Here is a 27,828-nt window from a genome sequence, read left to right as displayed (position 1 = left end):
CTGTTTGTCATCCAAGACTTGGGGTGTGTTCAGGTTCGAGAATAGCGCACATACTTCTTGTGACTCCAGGCTGTTTGTCCCTGCTCATTCAATTAGACAATGCTTTCCAAAGATTGCTAACGTTTCTGTGTTTGCTACACCTGAATGCTAGCCTCGTTCCCAACCCCCACTGTCGGCCAGCAAGAATGCTGCTTCCATCTTGAGGACGGCAGACGCTTTGAGGGTGACGGGAGGAGTAGGGGGACGGGGCTACCTGAATCCACCCCCTGGATAGATGTGATGGAAGTGATTGGCTGAGGGTTAGAGTCATGTGTCAAGGTAAGCCAATCAGAGCCGGTGTTTTCACACACAAACCGGAACGGCGCGTGCGGCAAACACACACACGCAAAACAGATGCAGAGGGATATGATGGCAGAGCATTCAGAGGAAAATTTGTCCTTTACGAGGTGGAGATATAAACACTATTTCAAGTTGGTCGAAATTAAAGAACGTGCTTGTAAAGTGTAATTTATGTCCCGGGACAAAGCTTTTGTCGACATCTGTGGTAAGCAATTCAAATCTGCTGGAGCACCTAACACTACACACGCTACCACGAAGCTAGTGGCGAAAAATCTTACTGTTTATTTTTGTTGCACTTCAATTGTAGGATAAATCTGTTGCTGGTGAGGTGCAATAAATATTACAAGGTTCTATAACACAACTACCTGTCTGTTCTTCTCTATTCAATTGACTCGAATATTGCTCAGAAAATTTCAATTCTTTGACATACAACAACTTCTTTTTAAAGTAATGGAAATAGTTACTTTCCCTGGTAACTAGTTACTTTTACCATAGAGTAATTCAGTTACTAACTCAGTTACTTTTTGGAAGAAGTAGTGAGTAACTATAACTAATTACTTTTTTAAAGTAACGTGCCAACACTGTGTGATACTAATACTACCTAGGTATCATCGTGGACTTATCTTGATATAGTCGTGGATTTGTCTTTGGATAAAATTATGAGCCATTGTTGTTAGGAATGTAGTTTTGGGCTCGCTATATACTGTATGAAGCTTAGCATGGGTGCCTCTACCCTCTTCTGCAGCAATAATAAGAGTTTTGGAGGTATACAAATGTAATCATTGGTTGGACGAGGATACAAATTCATAGTGTGTACTGTATGATGTGAAAGTCTTTCACGATAGCCTGTGGGAAAAGGCAAGAAAGCCATCAAAGCCAAGAGAGAAGGACTGAACCAACCAAGAAAAGGAGTGCTGTTTTATTTTTCCTGTTCACACCTCTACCCTAATCTTTTTGCAAGATTGTGAGCTTTCCCACAATATCACAGTATTTATTGTACTGTGAGTTTAAAACCGTGACGATAGCAATCCGTCAGATTTACAATTTAAGGGTGTGAAAATATCTTGAAGCAGTACTAGTATATATTCCGATACTTTGTATCCCGATAGATTATCGATATATGCTCTCGCCAAGGATTGATATATCATGTAAATTCTCATAGTTTGTGAAGAAGACAATAGCTTTTGACATGTTGTCTGTGAATGTGCAAAAAAAGAAAAAAAAAAACTTTTATTTTTCCAATTAGAAATATGGTTTTAAGTCATAGAATATCTGATTCCCTTCTCCATGTGTCAATAATCATTGCATTGCCAAATCATGAGATAATCATTATCACGAGTCTTGCATCCCTAATCGTATCCTATCGTGATATACCCCGAGGTTCCCACCAGAATTGACATGTCATTGCATTTGTAGTATGAAAACTCATGGCTTTGAAAACGAGATTGGTTATATAGTGTAATGTGTTTGCTGTTATAATTTGTTTGCTTTTATAAAGTAAATGGCTGTTTGGGCGGACGTGAGCATCGTTGTAGTGTTTATGATGGCCTTAACCATCGTCACTGCATTCTATAGTGTTTTATCAGACTTCACTATCAGTTGACAGGACATGGGGCTTGGGGCTGATTCCTATGGGGCCTAGCTTCAAAAACTTAAAATTAAAATATTTTCTCATTTTATAATAAGATGCTAGTGACCTAAAACAAAATCAGGCACCTCCCTTAGGCATATATGAGTCTCCATGAGCAGCAACATGAAAAAATTCGAAGTCGTTCGCTAATAAATTAGTATTACGATTAATTATTTTTTATAGTATAGTATAACAGTGACTATAAAATTCTCAAATTTTACGCTACATGCACAAAAATCACCAAATGCAGAGATAATCACCTATATTTTCAGAGTCAATAGCAATATTTAACATAAGTTTTTGCCCAAAATAGCAACTTCATTTTTTTTTTAATTAGTGCAAGTTTTCAACGGCTAATAAATCACTCAATTTTCACATCAGAAAATTCTTACTTGAGAAAAGCATGCAGAATCATCTGAAATTTACTCCACAAAAGCAAAATTAGCATTTTTCTATATACAATCACACCTATTTAGGTTGAATTCCGCTATTGTGTAGAGATACAAAATCCAACATGGCGGCCGTCATAAAAGAGCTCGTTAAGTTGAAAATTATTGTAAAGAAATGCTTAAATCTCAGAATTTCTATAGATATGAACGTAAAACAGGCTAGATTCTTTGTTGAAAGCAAAAAAACGGGCAGTTATCATTCATTTTACGTAAATATTTAAAGCCAAAGTTACACTAATTTTATCTATTGAATTTTTTTTTTTTTTTTTTAACGTTTGAAACTGCATGCATAGTGCTATTTAATATAATAATTACCTTAAATCCTCGACCAAATCACTCTTGAGACACCCTTGCCTGCTTGTATGCAGTGAAACCTTCGTCCTATTTCCACCTAAATCCGGCATTAGAATGCAGCGTGTGTTTTCTATTTATGGGAAGGCGTGGCGCAATGTCTGTGGGAGCTCTCATGTCAACTGATGGTGGAGTCAATGGTTTTATTAATGATTAAACTAGCAATTGAACACAATTTTGGGGTGCTGCTGTGTCTGTATTGATGTGGGTGTATGATTGCTGCTTAGACAAATATCAATTATATATATATTTTTTCAACATAATTCCGAGTTTGCATTCACAACACACTCTTGGTGTGGAAAACTGCTGTGACAGGATCATTACACAAGATTTTGGTGATTTGAAGGATTTACAGAGGCAATTAGTTATTTACAGATTACTCCCAAATGCATTGATAGTCTTAAAAATAAATGTTTTTATTTTGAACAAAAGTACTTATGTGAGCTTGTCAGTGAAAAATGGACATTCAACACTATAGGTCCCATAAGCAACACATTTTGAACTTTTAATTTATACTGTCATCTACCACAAAAGGGAGTCTTTTTATCACAAAGTGAAGCAGCTTACGTATTCTCTTCACCAGTATAGTTTTTTAGTTTAGTCAACTATTTTTTGTCAACATTTATCAACTAATACTTGACAACAACAAGAACAGTTTGTCAAAATAGAGACTGTAAAGAAGAACTAGACATATAGCGCTTGTAACGTCACGCATAGCGTCCGCCTGCTCTGTTGTGAAGCTCACTTTTTACTCGTCCGGGTGCCGCATTGACAGCCACTGTTTTCCTCACGGCATTCGTGAAGCCCATATTTTGGACTGTTTGGGTGTTACACGTTCACTCCGTAAGTCTATGGGGAGGAACCCGAATTTAAATATCTGAGAATACAGGTAAAAACAATGCAACTTTGTGCAGTTTAATTTATGTTCCCACACAATCAAAATTTAAGCTTTGAACTAGGCTTTAAACAAGTTTATTTTGATGGTGAAATCGGATCGTTTAGAATGGAGTGTCAATGTTAAACTGCATTCTGAAACCAGAGGAGCCAGATCAAGTGGCCAATATCTGTTCTTGCAGGGTTTTTCAAACACTTCCAGGACTTCATTTTGTAGGACGGGATGTTGGGTCTTGCTATAAAGCTAAATTACATTCCAGTGAAAAGACTGACGAACGTTGACTCTAAATTTGCTGTCGAAATTAACATTGTTGTGCTGTACAGCGAAAACAATGATATAAAGGAATAGCAAGTTAATAGAAAGACTGAATCAGAAGCTGGCAGGCTTGGTGTTGGAAGCCTGTACTGCTGCATCATTCTATGATGCACTCTAATTATAAATTTGGAGTTTATGGCATCAGAGCTGGCCTATAGTGTGGCTTGAGAAAACAATAGAAACTGATCCTTGGCGCTAATAGGCAGCCCTATTCAACGAGGCATCTAGTAGGATGAATAATATTGGAAAAAACTGACATTGCGACTTATTGGGGGTTTGCAATATATATTGCGATATTAAAACTAGAAGAATTTTTACCAGATGACTGGAATAGCTATTGTTTTGGGAAGACTTTGGTTGACTCACTATGACTCATTGTGTTCATATAATACTGTTAAATCGAGGCTAAGGGGTTCAACTGTGACTGATGAAGATTTGTGTATATAATAAGATCTAGGAAGCCATGTCTCTGCACAATGGCTGCTTTTATGAAGCAAAATAAAAGTTTACATATTAAAACAAAACAAAAAAACAATCATATATCCTGCGATGAGACTATTGCGCAGGCGATGTTCAAACGATATATTGTGCAGGCCTAGCGTCTACGTATGCATGTCTGTGTTGACACCAAACAGCAGAAGCTAGCATACAAGTTTTGTGGAACAGCAAGAGGATGCTTAAGGATTTTAAAAGCTCACTGGAACAAGGATTTTAAAAGCTCACTGGAAATGTTTCCTTCTAAAAGAATCATCTAATTAAATGATAATTATGAAGTCTTACAAACATTAATTAAAAGCTTTGTGAAAGGAAATTGTTAGCATGCCAGCCATTTTGTGTACCGCTGTTTCCCGCTTCTCTTGCAGGAGATCAATGTTAAATACTGAATTACCTCTTTAATTGTGTCAATTCAATTCAATTTTATTCGTATAGCCCTGGATCACAACAACGTTGTCTCAAAGGGCTTTGCAAAGGCAATATGATACACAATCAGAAACAGCAAATGAAGCAACAAAGATGAATAAATAAATTCAAGTCCTGGGTATCCCCCACTCTTGGACCCTCCATGTCGGAAAGGAAAAACTCCAAAAACTCCAGAGTCTTCGGGAGAAAACGAGAAACCTTGGGGAGTACCACAGTCAGGAGAGATCCACTCCCAGGACGGATAGACAGGAAGCCCCAGGACCGCTAATGGGAATTAGCTGGCGAAGTTACAGTCCGTAAAGATGCAGTGGAGTAAAGGAACAAGAAGAGGTCCATCTAGCCAGATGAGACGGGGGTAGCAATGAGGAAGTCCATCCAGCTTGGGGTCCGGACAGTCAGGAGGCAGCAGCTGAAAAAAATAGCCCCTCCCCAGAGGGGAGAGAGGGAAGGGGACACCGGGTGACTAGTGATGAAGAGATTAGACAACTAGATATTAACATTGGAAAATAGAAATAAAGTAAGATAAGTGGTAGGTAGAGTGAGAAAAAGGAGAAAGAACTCAGTGGCTGTACTTCCCCCAGCTTTATAGCCTCTAGTGCAGCTTAGACTAAACTTTGAGTCTTCTCTGACTTCAACTAGCCTGACCATAAGCTTTGTCGAATAGGAACGTTTTTAATCTAATCTTAAATGTGCAGACTGTCTCGGCTTCTTTAATATTAGCTGGAAGCTGATTCCATAAAACAGGGGCTTGGTGGCTAAAGGCTCTAGCTCCGACAGTACTTTTAGAAACCCTGGGAACTACCAGTAGACCTGCATTCTGAGAGCGGAGTGTTCTGTTGGGGCGGTATGGAACCAGAGCATCGGTGAGATAAGATGGCCCCAACCCATTAATGGTCTTAAATGTGAGAAGGAGGATTTTAAATTTAATTCTAAACTCGACTGGAAGCCAGTGAAGGGCCTGGAGCACAGGGGTGATGTGGTCTCTTCTATTGGTTCTTGTTAAAAGTCTTGCTGCTGCGTTTTGGACTAGCTGAAGACCTTTTAGAGAACTTTTAGGACAAGCTGCAAGTAGGGAGTTACAGTAATCCAATCTCGATGTAACGAACACGTGAATTAATTTTTCTGCATCGCTTTTAGATAAAATATTTCTAATTTTGGCTATGTTGCGCATGTGAAAGAAGGCCGTTCTGCAGGTTTGTTTAATGTGAGCTTTAAACGATAAGTCAGGGTTGAATAAAACTCCTAGGTTTTTAACTGTGGTGCTGGAGGCTACACTTACATTGTCCAGAGTGACTATCTGGGCAGCTAAAGAGTCTCCCACACTTTTCGGGCCTATTATAAGGATTTCTGTCTTTCCAGGATTAAGTAGAAGATAGTTAGTGCTCATCCAGGTATTTATATCTCGGACACAGGTGCTTAGTTTGTCCACTTGCCTGATCTGCTCAGGTTTAATTGATAAATACAGTTGTTTGTCGTCAGCGTAACAATGAAAGTTAATGCTATGTTCTTCTGATGATATTACCTAGAGGAAGCCTATACAGCGTAAACAAGATGGGCCCGAGGACCGATCCTTGCGGCACACCATAACTAACATTTACATTGACAAACTGGTACCTATTAGATAAATATGATTTAAGCCAGCAGAGGGCTGCTCCTCTAATGCCTATGTCACATTCTAGTCTCTGCAATAAGATATTATGGTCGATTGTGTCAAAGGCTGCACTCAGGTCCAACAGAACCAGGATCGAGACTAATCCAACGTCAGCGGACAGTAACAAGTCATTAGTTACTTTGACTAATGCAGTTTCAGTGCTATGATGAGCTCGAAAACCAGACTTGAAATGTTCAAATAAACTATTGTCCTGGAGGTGCTGACAGAGCTGTTTAATTACCACTCTTTCAAGGACTTTGGAGAGAAATGGTAAATTAGAGATAGGTCTATAATTGGCTAAAATATCAGGATCAAAAGTAGGTTTTTTCAAAAGCGGTTTAATAACTGCATATTTAAAGGACTGTGGCATGTGGCCAGTAACTAATGAGGTATTTATTATATTTAAGATAATATCAATAGTTAGAGGCAGGGTCTCTTTAAAAAGTTTGGTTGGGATCGGGTCTAGGAGGCACGTTTATGGTTTGAAGGACATTATAATTGAAATTACATCAATTTGGTCTACAGTGGTAAAGTTATTTAATATTATAGAGGAGTTTATAGGAGAATTTTTTAGTCTGCACTTTATCAGACCTAATAGTTGGAAGCAATTCATTTATTTTATTTCTAATAGTTGCGATTTTATTGTTAAAAATTTTTAGGAAGTCATCACAGCTAAGGGTGGTTGGGATATAAGGTTCTATTGAGCTGTGACTGTTTGTCAGCCTTGCTACAGTGCTGAACAGAAACCTAGGATTATTTTTGTTTTCATCTATTAAGGATGAGTAATATTTGGTTTTAGTCGTACGCAACGCTTGTTTATAGGTCACTAAACTGTGTTTCCAGGCAGAGAGAGTGTGCTCTGTGTTGGAACGGCGCCAAAGTCTTTCTAATTTACGTGCCGATTGTTTAAGAGAGCGCGTTTCAGCATTGTACCAGGGAGAGGCTCGTCTCGGCTTGACAAACTTTAATTTGGGGGGAGCGACAACATTAAGTGTAGTACGAAGAGTAAACATAACACTATCAACAAACTCGTCATTAACAGCAGGGCCGGACATTATTCCTTCATAATCAGATGACATGGAGGCAAATATTGGCTGGATTATCTGTTTATACTCTGAAAAAGAGCGATCACATAATGTCCTTTTCATCTGAGTTCTAGTCACTAGTGACGGATTATCTTGAAGCACAAACTGAAAAGTAATTAGAAAATGATCAGACAGTACGGGGTTGTGGGGATGGACACTAAAGGCCGAGTTATACTTCCGCGTCAGACCTACGCCGTCAAGGAAGAATCGAGTTACGACCCTACGCCGTAGCCTGACGCGCACCTCTCAATTTTTCTAACCTTCGCGTCGCGTAGACGCGTTGACGTAGCGAAAACGGACTGTGATTGGTCCGCTCAGACTGTTGTTTCCGGGCGAAAACACCGCCATTGTAGAATAGAATCAAACATTATTTTCTACACGCAAAAATGCACCAAGCCAACGGGAGTATCATCGAAGAGCAAGTCTCGTCAAGAAATTATTATTGTGACTGCCAAATGGCAAGGTCGGCGATCGAAAAAATAAATAAATGGAAGAACCACCGAGACGTGGGTGGTCGGAATCGAGTGGCCACACGAAGCGGTGACACAGTCGGCCAAAAACTGCCAACTTTTTATCACTTTATGTTGTATTTTTGGTTGGTGCACTTCATCATTTACTGTGTACATATGTTTCAAGTATATGAAGAATAAAGCACAGATTTGGTGTCAAAAGAGTTGTTTTGATCTTTAATTTTCAATAACAGACAGTTCACACACACAATACATCATCACTGATTGAGAGTGCCTCGGTGCTTTTTATGATAACCTTAAAATCAAGCCTCCCAACGCAGTTTGGGAAGTTCCCTAGACGCCAGAAATCTGCTATGGCTTCCCACTGGCTGGTTGTAGGACACGGCAAACAAATCAGGCTGGAGGGCTTTGCAGACCTTGAACGCAGTGCTCGACGCCAGTTTGAAGCTAGCCGCCACAGCTAGCTCTCTCCACCCGAGTCTAAAACTCTTTGTGCGGCATCAAAAGTCGGCCAGACCGCCTCGAAACCGTCTTCTGCGTCGCCTGCCCGTCAACATTTGTATGTTCAATATTTATTCAGTGTTGATGAGCAGAATATTCACTTTCAAGAGTTCCATCTTGCATTGTTTATTTTTTCTCCGACTAGCGGAAGTAGTCAACAATCATGCCCCAAAACCGTACAAACATAACGCCACATCCCTCTTGTGGCTTGGCGGTGAATTACAGAGCAACGCGTTCCCTCACCGCAGAACTATCGAATGTCGAATGACGCCGTAGTCGCTACGCCGTCACCGCAACGCGGGAGTATAACTCAGGTTTAAGATTACTAATCTCCGTACCGTAGGCTAAAATCAGGTCCAGGGTGTGCTTGTGACTATGAGTTGGTTTATTTACATTTTGAATGAAACCAGTCCCATCTAGTAGGTCATTAAAAGCCTTACCAAGAGAGTCACCGTCATCATCAACATGTATATTAAAATCCCCTACAATTATAATTCTATCCCAGTTTAGCAAAATACTGGATAAAAAGTCAGAGAAATCTAACAAAAACTGTGAGTAGGGACCAGGGGGACGGTAAACCACTATGAAAAGAACTGGTTTTTGGTTCTTCCAGTTCGCATCTATAATTGATAGTACTAGACTTTCAAAGGAGTTATAAATGTAATTAGCTTTACCTTTTGGGCTCATACCTAGACAAGAGGGTGATATTACTGCCACCCCGCTCCGCGGCCCGTGCTTCTAGCTGTGTGAAAATTCACGTGACTTGGGGGTGTGGCTTCATTAAGTCTAACAAAGTCACCCTGCTGAAACCAAGTTTCAGTCAGGGCCAAAATATGAATATTATAATCCCCAATTAAGTCATTAACTAACAGAGATTTGGACGAGATTGACCTGATGTTTAATAATCTGCATTTTATATTTTTATTAAGAGTTATTTTATTTTCACTGCTATCAGGGGCTATATGTATTAAATTCTTTGGCCTCGTTCCTATAGTACTATGTTTTCTACTGTTCACTATACGAGGCACGGACACAGTCTCTATCTTCTGTCCTGAATGTTGGATTTGTGACAGCTTGGAAAGAGGTGAGTGATCACTACAGAGTTGTGTTTTACACTACAACACTGCGCCCCCACTCTGGAGTGTCACTTTGGGAGACTAAGTTTGGCGGCCATGTTTCGAGTTAAGAGAGCAGCACCGTCCCAAGTCGGATGGATGCAGTCTCCGCGAACGAGGCCGGGCTTCCCCCAGAACGCGTGCCAGTTATCAATAAAGACTATGTTGTTTTCTGGGCTCCATCTAGACAACCAGCGGTTAAATGATGAGAACCTAGAGTACATTTCATCATTGACCAAATTAGGAAGAGAACCAGAGAAAGCTACGGTGTCCGCCATCGACTGAGCAAGTTTACACACCGAGGCTACGTTTAATTTAAGCACATCAGACTGTCTCCGCCAGGCGTCATTACCGCCTGCGTGAATCACGATACGGCGGAACCTCTTTCTACTCTGCTTTAAAAGCCTGAGGTTTCCTTCGATGTCACCGACTCTGGCCCCTGGGTAACACCTGACAAACACCGCCGGGTGCTTCACGTCTCTAACTATGGAGCTTCCAATTACGAGAGTGTCTGGTTCAGCTGGTGTGTCGCTGAGGGGATCAAACCTATTGCTGACGTGAAGCTGCTGGTGCACTAAGGTTGTGCGTTTACCACTACGCTTCCCCCGTACATTCACAAATCCGTCCTTAATTTCTCCCGGCTGCACGGGGCTCGCTGGGGGGCTAACTGCGCTAGCATTCCTACTACTGCAAGCACGACCTGCGGGCCCTGCTACTACCTGGCTAAAGCTCGGATTAGCTTTCGTCTCTATAGTGCAGAGCCGTGCTTCTAGCTCAGAAACCCTGGTCTCCAGCCCTGAGACTAAGCTACACTTCCTACAGCTACTACTGTCCTCGACGAAGGAGCCAGGGTTCTCGCTACACATACAGCACACTGAGCAGAAAAGACTGGAGGGAGAAGGCAGTGGGCTAGCCATGGCTCGGATAAGCTAGGCTAGCAAGATAGAGCTAAAGAGGAGAGTAGAGTAGTTTTAATCTACGAGCAGGCGTTTACGCTGTTAAATCGTGGGATAAACAAATCGAGGAGCACGAGGAGAGCCGAACATGCCTAGGATCGATTCTCCGATGTGTCAGTGGGATAAAACAAACTGAGGAGCACTAGGAGATTAGCGACTAGTAGCAGTGCTAACAAACAATACACTCACCGGATGTGATGTCAGCTCAAATGTTCAAATGAAGATCAACAACAGCATGCCAGGGTTCCCGCAAGGTCTTAAAAAGTCTTTAAAGCATTGAATTTATGAATTTGGAAATAATACCTTAACAAGTCTTGAAAAAGTAATGAATTTTCATATCTGGGTCTTTCAGTTCTCCTCAAAAGTATCATTTGTCATTTTGATTAAATAACGTACTGTAGTATAGCGGATGGATGCTATGAGTCTCGATGGCCTGTCGAGTAAACTTGCTGCTGTGTCCGGCCTCTCATGCAACTGCTAACTCTCCCTGAACTCAGCCGGAAAGCACACGGCTCTTAATTGTCTCGTGTCTGTCATGTGACTGTGACGTAGCCGGTAACGCGCTCAGCCAAATATAAACACAAGCTTCGTGGGTGAATTATGTCCTACAATAAAGGGTCACCACAGTAGCCTAAATAAATAAACGGTGCGGAGCCCCAGGTGAAATTCCCATCCCGTGGGATTCCCGCGTGAATCCAGTGTCATAACGGGAGTCCAGACAAAATGTCATGCTCTACACTACACATATTTTTTGCACCTAGCCATACATTTCATATTATTGAGATGGGGAAATGTAAATTCAACGCAGAGTGGTTGAGTAAACAGTCCTTTTGCCTTTGGCTCAAACCAATGGATAACAGTGTGTTTGAGACTTTTTGCATTGTTTGCGAAAAAAAATTCAGCTGGGAACAATGGGCATGAAGGTGTAGACCAGTGGTTCTTAACCTGGCTAAAGGTACGGAATCATTACAAGTGGATTCACAGAACCTTTCGGGATTATATAATAAAGCATTTTTTCAAATTCAAAATCAATATATACAAGCTAGCAAGCTAATAATTTTGCTGATTCCCGTTAATTCTTCTCATTTTGACAGCATATTTTATGAACAGGTCAAAATTTGAGACCATGCTGCCCATTGTTCTGTTGTATTCCTCATACCAAGTAAGAGTCAACCTTCCACTAAGCAAACTAGTTCCTCCTCCCAACAGATCCGAGGACTAGCAGTTAAAAGAAATGGATTAAGCGTGTAAATTGGTAGTGAACCAGTACAAAACCTGGTCTAAAATCACTTTGCTTGGATTTAATCAGCAAACCAAAACAGGGCTCTGCGTTTCTTTACCTTCGCCGAACCCCTTAGACTTACTCACCGAACTACTGGGATTCAATCGAACCAAGGTTAAGAACCACTGCGCTAGAGTCCCATGCTAAATCGTCCAAGCACATAACCTCCATGAGTGGAAAGAAACAAACTCCCTCCATTGCCAGTGTTTTTCAATCTGCCTGTATAAGACGGCCAGCTGCTCATGAGCCTGAGGAGACAGAAGCTAAAGCCAGCTAGCAAAATGCTAATATAAACAATGCCACAGCAGCTAGCACTAGCCAACTAGCTGCTAGTGGTACAGCGCCCTTGCATCCCAGCCCAGCTACGATTGCTAGTGGATTTGCGAGAGTTGATCTACGCACATCGTTTGGGTCCACAGCAGCCATGAGAGCAGAGGTGTTGTAGTTGCGAGAGACTTTAAGATGGTGCTCACCACGCTAAATGCTAAAGCGAATAAGAACGCCTCTACTTGGCATGTGGTCTGTGTCTGCGCTGTGGTGGTGTCGCGTGAGTAACCTTATTCAATACGCTGCATTCTTACATCCTGCATACTGTACATTCTACATTTCCACTTTCGAGAAATAAATCGACATAAATTCACGGAAATTGTTTTTCTTTGTCGATATGGCGGTGAAATAGGTTAATAAATTTTTTTTAAATGGTCTTAATTAGGTCTTAAAAAGTCTTAAATTTAACTTGAGGAAACCTGTAGGAACCCTGGCATGCGAACAAAACTACTCATTTTTGGGAAAATGATCTAAATGTTCTCCAAAATGAGTTTGATCAACAATGTTAAGAAACGCTCAGAAAAACACTATCACGATGACATTATCAAAGATTCTGCGAATGAATTACATTCAATAATTTTTTTCCCTGTCTTATTGTGTCACCAAATCTACGTGCAACCGCTATCAAGATAAGTCACTTAATGTCAGCTCATATGGCCTAAAATCCAATTTCCCCCAGTATTTATCCCATTATTTAATTTGCATCTGCCAGCATATTGAGTTTCCTGCTAGTGTCAACTCGTTATGTTCATTTAAATGGTTGATGCTAGATCAGATCTTTTTCGAAGGTACGGATGAAATTCCTCTTGAATAACTATACTGCTGATCCAGATTTATACATGCTTAATTTTTAAAAGTATTTTTTACACCTTCAATACATAAAAACAAAAAATGGATCACTTTGAATAAAGTTAAAGAAGCACTAATGTCATTTGTGTAGTGTAGCCTTGTTGAAGTGTGTTATCTGTGTAGTTCTGGATTTGATTCCAATCGCATTTTTGAAAGTTAGTAAATTCGTTTTGTAAATATTAGGTTTTGAAATTGCATTAGGTTTAGTTAATCTAGCTACTGTATACAAAAATCTACATACTGGATCAGAGGAACCAGACAGTTTCAACAATTTAGTGTATTTACACTATTCATTTAATCATGCAGGGAATACTTATTGTTAATTAATATTTTCTTCGATATGCAATCAGATTTTACTGTACGTGCCAACTGGAACGTTTTGTCTGTTGAAATGGATCCCCAATTCAACATTAGTGCATGTTTGTGAATGCTGCATCTTTACAATGTGCATGTGTCCGGAGTCTTATCAGCATTCAGGCAATACTTGGTACTGAGGGCCACTGTAATCTGGACAGGGGCAGTGACTGATCCCTTCTGGTTTTGCTCAGCTTACATGCATGGGTGTGCGAATTGTGCACGTGCCTGCAGGCTCATGGATCGCTTCCCCCTACCAAAAGTGATGCAAACATAAAAATGAATTTAGGTCTCTCTCAGAGTAAATTATGAACCTAAATTCAAAATGCATCCATTAATTCTGACAGGTTACAGGGTGTGTTGGCTCTGAGATTGCAGCCTCTGCAGAAAGTTCTGATGCTGCATGATGTCGAGGGGAATCTGCTATTTGTTCTCCACAAATAATTGAAGGTAAAAGTGCCATCTGACAGAAACATTAGCGCGGCGCCTGTGGTGTAGTGCAGCAGATCAGGGCCTGTGGTGCATGTGTTTTTTGCCTCGGCAGGGAGTTTGTATCTCTTTGCTGTGTATTGTCTTTTAAACAACAAAGCCAGTTTAATAATCATCAGGCAGATGTCTGCAAGATTTTCTGTATGTATGGAATAGATAACCAATCTAAAACTACACACCCCAAGCTAATAACTTTTTTTTTTTAAATGATGTGGTAAGCCTTGGATCATTAATGATTCCTGGTACCCCATTCTTTTGATACCATCTGATTATTAGGTCCAAAATGAATATACTTTCATTTATTACAATTTGGTGAACCAGTTTGTATTCTTCTTGTTAGTGTGTTACAAAAGTATCAAAAGATTATTTTATTATTTATATTACTTACTTATGATTATTTTCCGTGAAGAACAAGAATGAAAAGAACTGCACCATCTTCATCCATCATCATCTACACTTCAGTCGATTTATAAAACTACGTAATAGCTTTGCTGTGAATGTGCATGGTAATGTAGAGAACCTTTATCTTACTTCTTTGTCTTGCATCATGATTATTTCTTGCTTTGCCTGTGTTTCTTTTTTGCTTCTTCTGGTGGTTTATGCTCTCATGCTCTTAACTTTACAAGAGGCACTTTATGATTTGGCTCTAAATGGTCAATTTAGGTCCTTTACTGCCACCTTGTGGGAATGTAGCTTTTAAAATGAATTTTAACTGAAGTCAATACAAGTGACATTTGGAATATTTGTTATGTCCACAGAGATGTATGTAAATCTTGTTCATCCAGTGGTGGGACCACGTCACTGACCTCTGATCTGACTTCAGTTAACCTTTCAGTTACCCAGGGACACTCTTTTGATGTAAGTACTTTCAATATTTGTTTGTCGGTCAGTCTGCTCTGTAAAAAAACCAAACAGTTATTTGCATTGTTTTCCAGGTGTTAATAAAGCTTTCCTAAAAGTGATTGTAATTCTAGTCTAAATATTTGTCGAACCATGTATTAGCTTAAGTACACGTACTGTGACTGCTTTGAATTTGTTCGTTGAGATGCCAGATCTTTGGTATGGTATCTATACAGCTTTATACAATAGAAAGAAAAGAGTGTATGTCCCGCAACCGTACTTGAATAATACATAAGTGTGAATGTGAATTGCAAATTGCACACAATTAAATGGTATATAAGGAGGATACCATACCGGTATGTCATCACTAGGGTTATAAGTCATCCCAACCTGCTCTGCACTGCAAAACACACCTCCTTAAAACTAGTCAAATTCCCTTGTTTTCAGTGTAAATCTACTAGAAATAAGTGAAATTACCCGTGAGTGCTTATCTGTGAGTGCTTCGAGTAAATGTTACTCACTTATATTTCTTGAAATAAGAAATATAGCGAGGCTGAAAATAAGCTTGACAGACTTATTTTAAGCAATAAATTAGTATATTTAATCTTAAAAAAAAAGCTTTCAAGTCTCATTTTAAGTCAAATTCTACGTATAATAAGCAAAAATATTTTATTCTAAGCAGCAAGTTAAGCAAATTAAATCTTAAAAAAAAAAAAGACTCAAGCAACAAATCACTTATAATTAATCTTTATAAAAAGCATGAAACACTCTAAGCAACATGTTGCTTAGAAGAAGCACCAAAAAATAATTATAAGTCACAAATCAAGGAAATTAAACCTAAAAAAAAAAAACAAAAAAAACTTAAATCGCTCATTCTAAGCAACAGACAATTGTGAAAATAAACTTGAACCGCTTGTTTTCTAAGATTAAAGTCTTATTTGTTTCGTGTTTTAACATAAAAAATCAATTCAGTCTGAACATTTGAGATGACCTCTGTCAATAAAAGTGATTTGTTCAAGTTATATTAGAATTTTTCTTATTTTAGACGGGGGGGGGGGGTTAACATGCCAGAAATGTTCTTAATTTAAGAATAGATATTGTTCAAAACATTATTTGAATGCAATTTTTTTCTTGATTTTGGTGAAAAATTTCCAACTTTTACATTTATGGGCTTAATAAGAACAACTATAGTCTTAACTAGTCTTTAACACTCAAAACAAGATGGAGAAAATTACTTGATTAGATTTAAGAAAAAAAATCTTACTAAGACGAACTTATAAATTTGCAGTGTGGGCTAGACGGGGTAAAACCTGGACCGGTCGCCACAGTCAATCGCAGGGCATGTATAGCCAAACAAGCATTCACATTCATCATCTATGGACAATTTAGTTTTCATTACACCTGCTGTAATTACCATTATGTTGAAATCTGGGAAACATGTAAAACTCTACACAAGAAGACATACCGTAAGTCAAGGTTTGAACTCAAAACAGTGAGGGAGATGTGTTTAACCATAACATGCACACATGATTTTAAGATCTTTTTCTTGTACTTTGTCAGAGGTTGATGGAGAGCTGGTCGGATGACAGCTGGAACTGTTGTCATAACTGGAGGAATACTGGCCACAGTGATACTTTTGTGTATCATAGCTGTGCTCTGTTACTGTAGACTCCAGGTACACTTTTTAAACTGTTGAAATGTTTAATTGTATGCCAGTACATACTGTAACATGTACCAATACCTGATATAAATCAGCCCACAAGAGTTCCGGAATGTATTTACCTTAGGGAAAAAGTAGGCAATTGTCTGGTCTCATAACAACTAATCACTATTTCCTAATATAACACACAGAGTAAAGTGCTTAATCCATCACTTGGACTGCTCTCCTTTCTTTTCAATTACACTAAAAGGTGCGAAGTGATTGACTCGTTGGATAATAGTCAACAAGAAGGATTTTAATTACTTGATCTACCTCTTGAAATTGGATACATTTCTCAAATTTACTCTTTGTGTTGGTTGGTGAAATACATTATTTGGTGACTGATATTTACAGGATGGGGTGAACATACTGTGTATAAGTGGTTATGTCACTAATTACTTATGCAATACATATACAGTAACTATGACAGATTTCAAAAGCAGGACAAAGTCATTATATCCTGACCATCTGTCATATTTGAACTAACGTGCAGTACTTGAGGAAAGTTGTATAATATTCATAACCAAAATAGCACTTTCACAGCTGCATTCTCCTTATATACAGTATGTACACTGTAATGTGCACTCCTGATTTTTTTTTTTTTTTTTTTCGTGGGGCGTTCGCCTGTTTGCCATTCGTTTGAATATTATACAGTATATTCTCAGGTTAGCTTCTATGCCGTCTCGTACACTACTTCGGTAAATTTTGTGTCAAATTATGGTAAACAGACATGGTATGACAAACATAAATCAATATGGTGGCGCACCCGTGGACACAGAGTGTGCAATAAAAATGATGTTAATGTATTTGTAACATAGAATTACACAGTGACCTCTCGCTACTTCGCGCTTCAAACTTTGCGCCCACAGTCCATCATGGATTTTTGATGAGCTCTCCCGAGCCGGTCACGTAGTCTCACTCTCGCTCTCACTCTTATACATTATACTTTTTTTAATATATACTTTGGGGGAAAAAGTGGGGGAAAAAACAGGTCTTACTGTATATGTATCTCTTTCCAATGCTAAGTCTGGGAGGGGGTCCTGGTCCCAGTAAACCGTGAAAAACGAGGGATAACTGTACATATCAAATTAAATAGAAGTAGTCAAGTCACATTAATTTACAGACAAATGTCTCAAAGGGTCATAAACCTTTTTACAAATCTGTAAAATTCTGCTATTTTTCTTTCCTATTTATAATATACATCCTCAATTTTTCATGACTGACCGAAAAAATAAAAAGTTTTACACACAAGAATTAGGGTAGTTATATGTGGATTTAAAGGGCCACATGATTGGGTTTACCTTTGACCCCCAAATGTCTAATAGCTAGGCCCCTGCAAGTGAGTTTTGCCTCTTTTTAGTTGTACAAAATTGAAGTTGGCCTAAATATGATGCAGTGCAGCTCTATGCTACAAAATACAGTCACAATAATTACCTATTTAATATCTATGACAGTATCATTGAAAAAATGAATTGGAATTAATTTCATACAGCTCTTATTATTACATTTTGCTGGTATAACCAATGTCGCAGTGAAAGTATAATGCTTGGATTCTTTGAGAAGTACTAACAGTTGAGAGTCAGGTTGATAATTCAATTTTTCAGAATTCACGTTAGACGTTTCTGTCACATGTTGATATGTGTTTTCTGTCCAGTACTACTGCTGTAAGAAGAATGGCTCTGACAGTGGCTCCAACTCTCTGCAAAACTTTGAATGCAACACCTGCAGTGTCTCTGGCCTGGATGGAACCATCGGCACCTCACTGTCCCTTTCAACCCCAGAGCCACCTGCGCCCTTCAAACCCAGAAAAGCTACAGTGGGGCGTCGTCGCTACTGCCCGAGCTGCTCACCATATGACTCCCCGTTTTTCCTTCGTACGGCTGATGAGATGCGCAATGGAGGCGAGCGCATCACTTACATGCCCACACACTATGAGAACCAGGCGCTGGCCATGCCGCTTCCCGCCTTGCAGGGATCCCTGCTGAGGGACGCAACACGGAGCAGAGAACCTGAATTCTACACCAACACCCGAGCCATCAGTACACAAGTGTGACACTGCAAATACAAGTGCTGAAGTGATGGACACATTATGGTGGATTAAGACACGGTAATTATTTAGTTGAAGTTTTTTGATGTGCAGTATACCCAGTGTAGGTTTGTAAACTACACTGTAATTTGACTGTTATTTGATTTTATAGACTGAGGGCTATCTGACCTAAATTAATGTTTACATATCTGCCCAAAACAAAAAATGTAATCTTGTAAAGAATGACGTGTGAGGCAGTTGTCTCATCCTACCAATGTAAAGTTCTGGATGTTTTTAGTGCATGTTCAAGTTTAAAGGAGGTTCTGTCTCTATGCAAGATGTTTTAGAATTCCATTTCAATCTCCTTTCATCAGGTTTGAGCTCTTGTAACCTCATAAGCAGATTAGTACAATATGCGAGGTACCACTTGATGGTTGTAGATATACATGTTTAAAAAACAAAACCAAAAAAAAATAACCCATGGGATCACAGATTGTTTTAAAGCGCTCTGGTTTGCTTGGTCACTTACAATACTGAGCTTTCATTTTGTGTCCTGAAGTGTGCATTTTAAAGAAGGTCCAAGTATCTTCATCAGTGTTCTTTTTTACTTCAACATGAGTGGATAAAGCAGCCACAAAGGTAGCTGAGAAACTAGAGACAACAATGCTCTATCAAGTATTGTGTGCTTCTCTTGCTGGTGTGGCCTGCCGTCAGTTTTTACTGAAATCGATGCAAAAAGTTTTACAACAAAGATGTGACCTATCGTTTGTGTTTTGTTCGGAAACATGCTGTGTTTTATGCATGTGTGTGTATGTGTCTTTTGATGGGAAGAGCTTTTTTCCCCTATTTGCTTTTACATGTTAAGTCAGCAAATGAAACATAGCTTCTTCCCATTTTGCACTTTTGAATATTAAAAGACAAGTCATCTTTTTTTGTTCTTTGCGTTAATCCTGATTGTATAATTCTTAGCAGATATAATTTTCTTAGAATTCATTACCGTTTACATTTCATAATTAACACTAACTATTTTGCATGCTTTTTTTCATCCATACACTCCCTCTCCCAAGGTTTGTGTGTGAGCGCAAATGCAAATAAGTGTTAACGGAACTTGTGTAACGTTGTTATTCAAACCAACAGGAGACGTGTCATGTGTTTATAAAAGTACAAAATGTCCAGAAAAACTGTTACAAAGAATCTTATCATTTCATCACTTACTGTATTACATAACAAACTATTTGTATTACATATTAAACTATTTCAGCAGCTATTAAAAACAAAATATTTTGAAATGTTGATATAGAAAATGACAAATATATATAATCGGTAATATTTGACAGTGGTACATTTTGACAAATAAAGATTTGTAATTGCTTGGAGTATTGTGCGTGATTATTATTTCAGACCTCTGGTGCATAGTGGTCACAACAGTGGACAGCTACTGAAATGTACGTTTCTCTTTAATACATTGGTTTATATAATTGCTCTCTGCTGCCATATTGTATTGAGGTCAGTTCAGTGGTCAGTTGGTATAACTGCAAGTAAATATCCTCTGACTCCAAGATAGCAGGGAAAGATAATATCTGTTTAGAATGAAATATTTGTGTGTAATATATAGAAATTTACTATTAACCATGTGTCCAATGAAATGGACATCAATTTATATTTTCGAACACAAGTCACATGACTGCATCACTGTTTTTCTGTTTTGGTTATGAATTAGTATGTAATAGTTAGGCAACATTTCTGTGCAGATTAGCTGTAGTTTGCAATACTATATGCAGTTTATCTTATTTTGTAGACTTAAAAAGCAGCAAAGAATAAAGCAGTTTATAGGAATACCCACGGAAATTCAATCAAGCTCCAGTGATGATGACTTGAGTGATGATGAGTGGCTGCCAGACAACTGCAGAGACATTGAGGTGTAGGAGTACTGGCTTCAACAGGGGAACCTTCTGAGAAATGCATGATTTTAAACCATTGCACCGTAGTGTTCTACTGACAGTAGCCTTTGAAACTGTGCAGGCATGGCGTTTGCAGTGTAGGTCTAGGCTGAGCCCTCACTTTTCTCATTATGAGTGATACGTCACGAGAAGAGATTTTACATGGAGCCCCAGTCCAAGATAGATTATCAATCATGTTTAGCCTTTTCCATTTTCTAACAATTGCTGCAACTGTTGATTTATTCTCACCAAGCTGCTTTCCAACTGTCCCATAGTCTTTTACAGCTTTGTGGAGATTTATTTTTTTTCTTTGTTGTCTCTCTAAAGCTCTCTGCTCTTGCTCATGGTAGCTGTTGGATTATGACTGACTGTGGGGTGCACAGGTAACAATAATGAGCTCAAATGGGTCGGGGATGGGGGTTATTCATGTGACATCTCTTTGAGTTTCATAATTATTGCTGATTCTCAGGGGTACAAGTACAAATGAATCAGGGGCGTTACCGGGGGTGGGGGGTGGGGGGGTGGTCAGTGCCAACCCACGGACATGCTCTGCCCACCCAAAGAAAACTGGATGTAGTACTAACGGCAGTCTGGGCACCGTGTATGGTATCCCATTCGTATAGTACTGATGTGTTTTAAGTTTTAACCTTTGCGTTGTTACCTCCTCTTTCACCTTAATTTTTTTTTTTTTTTTTTTTTTAATTAAATGTTGGTTTTGTTCCGAGGGGGCGCTACACACATTTACGCATATTTTTATTTTTTATTTTTTTATTTTTTTACAGTTTATCAAAGTTTTCACCAGTGTTCACCTGGCTGATGAGTTTGGTGAGTTTTGAAGCATTCTGAGGGAGTCAAAGTAGGGCTCAAAGTGTCGGCGGGACAAAGAATGACTGCTAGGGGGCGCTACATAGTGTATTTGGAATTCGTCTTTACACGGTATCAAAGATTGCACCCGTCTTGACCTGCCTGCCGATTTTGGTGCATTTTGAAGGGGGGTCAAATTGAGCTCAAAGGGACTGCGGAACAAAGAATAACTATAATAATAATAATAATAATAAAACCGAGGAACCACAATAGGCTACCTAAAAAGAACATTGTCACCCGTATGTCCATACTGTTTAGTTATGGATGTGTTGTAAGTCAAATAAAATCAAATCAACTTTTATTTGCTTAGACCAGGGGTGTCCAAACTTTTTGCAAAGGGGGCCAGATTTGGTGTGGTAAAAATGTGGGGGGCCAACCTTGGCTGACGTCCTTTACGTAGAACAATATATTTAAGCAAATTTTAGCAAGCCATTCAGTGTGTCACATTTGCTTTATTATTATTATTTTTTAAAAATTCATAATGACAACAATCTTGCAACTATACTTTGTGGCGTTCTCTTTTGACTCTCAGGATCTTGCGAAATACTGCTGCTGTGAAATTAAACTAGCTTCAAGTTTCTTCAATTTCTCGCTGCGTATCTTCCCTGTAATCTTGTCGTACATGTCAGCGTGTCTTGTTTGGTAATATCGCCTCACATTTGAAGTCTTTAAAAACAGTGACTACCTCTTTCCAAATGAGGCACACACAGTTGTTGTGTATCTTAGTGAAGAAATAGTCCAATTTCCACCTATCCTTGAAGCGTCGGCCGTCACTGTCAATTTTTGTTGTTGATTGCTGCCATTTTAGAAAATTGGAAGTCAAGGGTCACATGGGGTACTGTTGCCTAGAGTGCTGCTGCCTTTTAGTAGGTAAATTAGGAGCAGCATTTAATGTGTAAGCTACTTCATATGGTGGTAGCAGTACTGCTGACTAATTTATTAAGTCTGTGTGCGGGCCAGACATTACAGAGGCTGGGGGCCGGATGAAATTTGACCACGGGCGCCGCATTTGGCCTCCGGGCCGCACTTTGGGCATGTCTGGCTTAGACCAAATCACAGCAACAGTTATCTCAAGGAGAAAACAAAACATGTTTTAAGGTGCAGTAACCCTAGGCCGGATTTCGACCTACTTGAGCTTTGTAGCCCCCCCCCCATTCCAGGTAAGACTAATGGCCATCCACACCTGGCATCCTGGTAATACCACATGAACCACAGTAAATTACAATTAAACTATTAAAAAAACATGATTGCTGGATTTTTTTAGACTATGCCTCTATGAGTGGAAATGCATGTATGATTGAAATTTCAGACTTCTACTTATTTTCCAAGTGGATGAACTTGCAAAATCACAAGGGGAACAAATACTGCTCCTCACTGTATACCATACTGTAAAGGCCAGGTGTGGCCAAAGTAAATGTTTTTTTTTTTTTTTTTTTTTTAAATCCACACTTGCGAGCAATTATTGGTTCATTTGAGCATTTTCCTCCTATAAATGAGCAATCAAAATGACACCCCTCAAAAAACGTTTAACTGTATTTAATTGATTTATTAAAAAAATATAAACATTGTTTAGATTTATATTGCCAAAAGTAATAAATTTAAATACATACTTTACATACGCATGTAAAAATTATTATTGATAATGGATCGTATTGAATAATTGATTTGTCAACTTTTGCAGCAATGTGGGTTCAACTTCACCATGAGATCAAATGGGAAAACGTTAAGTTCTAAAATTAATTACAATACCAATTATACACAGATCGTGATTGTATGATTCTTTTACGTTTTAAAATGAAGTATTTTTACCTAATCCTAACTGCACATCCACGTTTTCACATTTTTACCCCCATTTAATTCCTTTTCTTTCTTTTATTTTTAACTTCATCTCGAGAACGGAAGCTGTGTGCATCGGCAGCAGCACGTGATCGCCGAACAACAGGAAAGCGTGCAGTTTGAGAATCGAGACGAGTGATGCGTCCTGTTCACATTGACGATCTTTGCTAAACTCTTGACAGCTAGCAGGCAAGGAACTCCTTCCTCGTCGCTTCCAGCAAGTAAGTTGACAGCTTGTTTGTCAACAAATGTGCTTTTCCATTGACACTGTGACGTTTTGACAACGCAGGCTTTTGGAATTGATTTGTATTCGAATTTCTTTTCTAATGAGGGACGGCTTGGGTGTTCCCGCGATATCGCTCCTCCAAATAAGGATCCGATGTTTTGGACTTCGAGCTTCTTGGAGCTAGCAAAACGTTAGCTCAGGCGTAAGCTAGTGGCTCCGAGCCTGGCACTGGTTGGAACTTCCTGATTAACTCGCACTCACCTTTTCTGACATCATGCTGCACGTCTGCATGTCGACTTGCTTTTAAACCCGTCTGCCACTTTCCCTCGCAAATTAACTATTACCTAAATGGTTGCCTTGGGGAGGTTGCCGCTCCCATATTTGATCTGTCCTGAATGGACTGTTTCCTAGTTTGCCTTACGTCATCTAATTTTCATCATGATGACAATAATGATGCTGATGCTGAGTAGGGGTGTGACAAAATATCGAAATGGTGATATGTCGTGATACTATGTATCCCCAAAGGTTATCGATATGCTTCTGCCAAGAATCGAGATATATCGTTTTAAAAAGATGTCAATGTCTACTAACAAGTTGCGACCAAAATCTTGCACCATAGTTGTGTCTCAGTTAACTCTAAGGCTGCATTGACGGTGCTCGACACCCAATCCATTTAGACTAGAAACTAGGAGTGGGAACCTCTTGGTACGTCACGATACGATACAGTTTGCGATGCAAAACTCACGATAATGATGATCTGACAATACAACGATTATCGATACATTGATCAGGAAATCATTCTAGGATATTCTACAAACGACTAATAAACAGAAAAACAAGCTCCTCTGTGAATTGGAATGAGTTTATCATTAGTAGACGTCCAATCCATTTGAACTGGGAGGGTGGCAGCGAATGAACGTTCATTCGCTGTACATTTCCTGCCATCCCTCCAACTTCAAACGGATTGAGCGTCTGCGGCCGGTAGTGGGAGCCAATGCCAGGCAATGAGGCAATTTTGGGCCATTTAAGGTCATTTACCTGTTCATTTTCAGTTATTTCCTGTTGATTTTGGGGTATTGTATGGATCACTTCCTGTTTACTTTGAGTTACAGAACAGGAAATGACCTGGGAATCACCCGAATGAATAGGCAGTGACTCAATCACAACAGAAAATGACCTGTAAATGCCCTAAAATAAACAGCAAATGCCCTGAAAATCAGACAGAATGACTGTGAATGCTCTGGTTTCGAATGAATGAACGTTCCCAGTCTAAATGGATTGGGTGTCGAGCACCATCAATGCAGCCTTACAGTTAACTGAGACAGTCTTATGGTGGAAAATTTTGGTAGCAACTTGTTGGTTCATTTCTATTTATTTTTCAGACATAGACACCTTTTCAAAACGATATCTCGATTCTTGGCAGGAGCATATCGACAACCTTTTGGGATACAAAGTATCACGATATATCACCATTTCGATATTTTGTCACACCCCTACTAGAAACGTTCATTCATTGGAAACCAGAGCATTCACAGTCATTCTGTCTGATTTTCAGGGCATTTACAGGTCACTTGCTGTTCATTTTTGGGCATTTACAGGTCATTTCCTGTTGAGAATAAGTCACTGCCTATTTATCTGGGTCATTCCCGGGTCACTTCCTGTTATGTAATTAAAAATAAACAGGAAGTGACCCTTAAAATACCCCAAATTCAACAGGAAGTAACTGAAAATAAACACGTAAATGACCTTAAATGGCCCAAATTTACCTCATTTCCTGGCAGTGGCTGCCATTGACGGCCATAGACGTTCAATCTGTTTGAAGTGGGAGGTATGGCAGCATTCGCAGCCACCCTCCCAGTTCAAATGGATTGGACATCTGCTAATGATAAACTCATTCCAATTCACAGCAGAAGCTTGTTTTTCTGTTTATTAGTCGTTTGTAGAATATCATAGAAGGATTTCCTGACCAATGTATTGATAATTGTTGCATCGCCATATCGTCAGATCGTTATTTTGAGCTTTGTATCGCAAATTGTATCGTATCGTGAGGTACCAAGAGGTTCCCACTCCTAAATTGCTGAGAGAAGTTGTGCAGAAAAAAAGAAAGCTGTAATGACAATAGTACTTGGCTGAGTCTCAGTTATATAATAAAAGGGAAAAATACAACAATTTCTCACTGGAAGTAAACAGCTCCTTGTCTTAAATTTGAATTGTGACTGCAAATTGTTGACGATACCTGTTCACACTTTCTTTTCCTGATTTGAATTAATAGTAATTAGTGACACAGCAGGAAACTGTTTAATGTTGAATGTTTAGTGCATCCTGTGAAGAATATAGAATGCCATTTCTAAAACTGGTTTAAAATGATCTAAAGTTAATCATTATGTTCTCATATTTGGTGATATGCATAGCTTCTACTTGTTCTTGCATGTGGTTTCGCTTCAGTGCCCAATACAGGTTTTCGCAACAATGTCGTCCATTTACTGTATGTTGGTAGTTATTCATCTACTGTAAACAGGCATACGAGGCACGTACACACACTGCATAAGAGAAGTACTAATGACTTCTGGCAATATGTTAAAATAAAAACAAATAAGAAATATTGGTGTTTTGTTTGTCGGCAAGTTTTACATGGGGAAATCTGTTATACCTTGGTACCTTGACATGCGATTGCTGCGACACACGATCTTTTCGACATCCGATGTAAAATTTGACTCACCATTTGTTTTTACATCTGACGACATGCTCGAAATATGATGACATGACAACGCAGCAGACGGACGGTCGCACGGCGGATTTTCTTGTGAGCGAAATCAACACAGGTTTCAAAAAGGTTGGTACAGGTCGTGAAAAAAAGGAAAAAAATGCGACGCTTACCATTGAAATGAAGATGCAAATAATAGAAAAATATGAGCGTGGGGTGCGCTTCCGTGAACTGGCTCAACAATACAGCTGTAGAATGTCTACGATCTCCACGGTCCTCCTATGACTTCCGTTCGCCAGCCTATATAAGTTAAGGTAACAGTTGTTATTGTGGTAACATAGCCAAAGAAATCGCCAGCTTTGTCAGGTTTGTATAATTTATTTCAGAACTAGTCCAACACTACACGCCTACTGTCCGCCGCAGTTGACGGTGTTCTCAACAAAACATTAAAAGTGAAAGTAAACTCTAAACCGCACCGCTCCGTCTCTCTGCAAAACACGTCCGCCACATTAGAACCCGATTCGTTACATAATTACAGGGATTATTATTTTACTATTCTGTTTTTTATGAAGAATTTATTTGTTTTGCTATGTGTAAATGCCATTTGTAAAGTACCAGCAGTATTTATTAAGGATTTAGTGTAGGTTTTTGGGCTGTGGAATGAATTAATTGAATTATAATGTATTCTTATTGGAAAATCATTCTCGACATACGACCATTTCGACTTACAAACGAGGTCCTGGATGAATTAACTTCGTATGTAGAGGTACCACTGCATTACGTTGCAGATCTGGATTGATGGTTGATTTGTTAACAGTTTCAGGCAAAAAATTAACATACTAAACCCTCACACTTATCACAGCTTAGGTAAAGCTAACTTATGAGATTGCCCTGCAATGACTTGTCTAGGGTGCACAAACCTCACCCTTAAAGTCAGCTGGGGCAGGCAATGGATGGATGAGTTTAGGTTTCTCTATCAGACTTCATTGTTGGCATTATTAATGTGTATTTTCTGTATATCTGCCTCAAACCAACTGGAAAATACACCCCACAGGCTACCAAGTATACACACACTCTCGCTGATGCAATGCTACTTGTTATGTTTGTGTATTTGTCCGTTGTCTAGCTGCCTAGGTTTGAATCACTTACTACTACTCAATGTTTCCACTTAGAGTAAGTGGTGGTTGGGTTGCAATGTTGCCAGCTGTGCTAAAGTAACATACAGCACTTGTAATGACCGGGTCCTAATTTAGATACTTTCCCACCAAGACATTTCGTTCAGTTATTTGGGGGGGTCTGCTAAATATTGATATGGGTCAAAAACAGAAGACATTTTGGGACCAAACCAGAATAGTGTTACACATGGAAACCAGCGGGGTCACTATATGATGTTAAATGTGCGGGCCTGTGTTTGTGCCAGATGGTATGTCAAGTGTGATATTTTGTATCTTAGCCATTTGACTGAAACCAGACAATTACAAGATTGAAGAAATTATTTCACATATGCTGTGTTGTTTCTGAATGCCAGTCCCTTCAGTAAGTGACCCATTATTTGCCAGGGTTGTTAATACTCTAATTCCAGGGTCTCCAAACAGGTCCTCAAGAGCCACCGTGAGTCCTGTTTTTTTGTTCATATCGATTTAGCATAGACTGTTTAACCAATGAGGTTTCTGCTAAAACAAGCAGCACATGACTGCAATCAACTGATTCCACT

The 27,828-nt window shown here is 39.2% G+C and overlaps 3 protein-coding genes across 4 annotated transcripts in view; 2 read left to right on the top strand and 1 right to left on the bottom strand.

Annotated features, from left to right (window-relative positions):
- LOC130919283 (protein FAM163A-like) overlaps window positions 1-19,914 on the top strand; it is a 38,994-nt gene extending 19,080 nt beyond the window's left edge. The window contains exons 2-5 of one of the 2 annotated variants that reach the window (XM_057841850.1): window positions 152-318; window positions 14,738-14,837; window positions 16,380-16,494; window positions 18,173-19,914. In XM_057841850.1, coding sequence (XP_057697833.1) covers window positions 16,402-16,494; window positions 18,173-18,571 — 492 coding nt within the window. In that variant the 5' untranslated portion in view covers window positions 152-318; window positions 14,738-14,837; window positions 16,380-16,401 and the 3' untranslated portion in view covers window positions 18,572-19,914. The remainder of the gene's footprint in view (window positions 1-151; window positions 319-14,737; window positions 14,838-16,379; window positions 16,495-18,172) is intronic. The other variant, XM_057841849.1, reaches the window with a different exon arrangement.
- On the bottom strand, window positions 9,505-11,585 carry LOC130919282 (uncharacterized). Its single transcript, XM_057841848.1, has 2 exons — window positions 11,075-11,585; window positions 9,505-10,944 (listed from the first exon to the last, which is right to left on the bottom strand). Exon 2 carries the CDS (start codon window positions 10,637-10,639, stop codon window positions 9,752-9,754), a length of 888 nt encoding a protein of 295 aa, XP_057697831.1. The 5' UTR covers window positions 10,640-10,944; window positions 11,075-11,585; the 3' UTR covers window positions 9,505-9,751.
- Window positions 19,915-23,272: 3,358 nt separating the features above from the next.
- rabgap1l (RAB GTPase activating protein 1-like) overlaps window positions 23,273-27,828 on the top strand; it is a 164,483-nt gene continuing 159,927 nt past the window's right edge. The window contains exon 1 of the mRNA XM_057840616.1: window positions 23,273-23,405. The gene's annotated coding sequence lies outside the window, so the exon portion shown is untranslated. The remainder of the gene's footprint in view (window positions 23,406-27,828) is intronic.

Source organism: Corythoichthys intestinalis, chromosome 7 (genome assembly GCF_030265065.1).
Source record: "Corythoichthys intestinalis isolate RoL2023-P3 chromosome 7, ASM3026506v1, whole genome shotgun sequence".
Classification (NCBI taxonomy): Eukaryota; Metazoa; Chordata; class Actinopteri; order Syngnathiformes; family Syngnathidae; genus Corythoichthys; species Corythoichthys intestinalis.
This window is presented reverse-complemented; position numbering and strand designations above follow the sequence as displayed.

What these genes read in the sequence shown, in the direction of transcription:
- LOC130919282 (XM_057841848.1), bottom strand. Translation starts at nt 10,639, where the DNA reads ATGGCTAGCCCACTGCCTTCTCCCTCCAGTCTTTTCTGCTCAGTGTGC.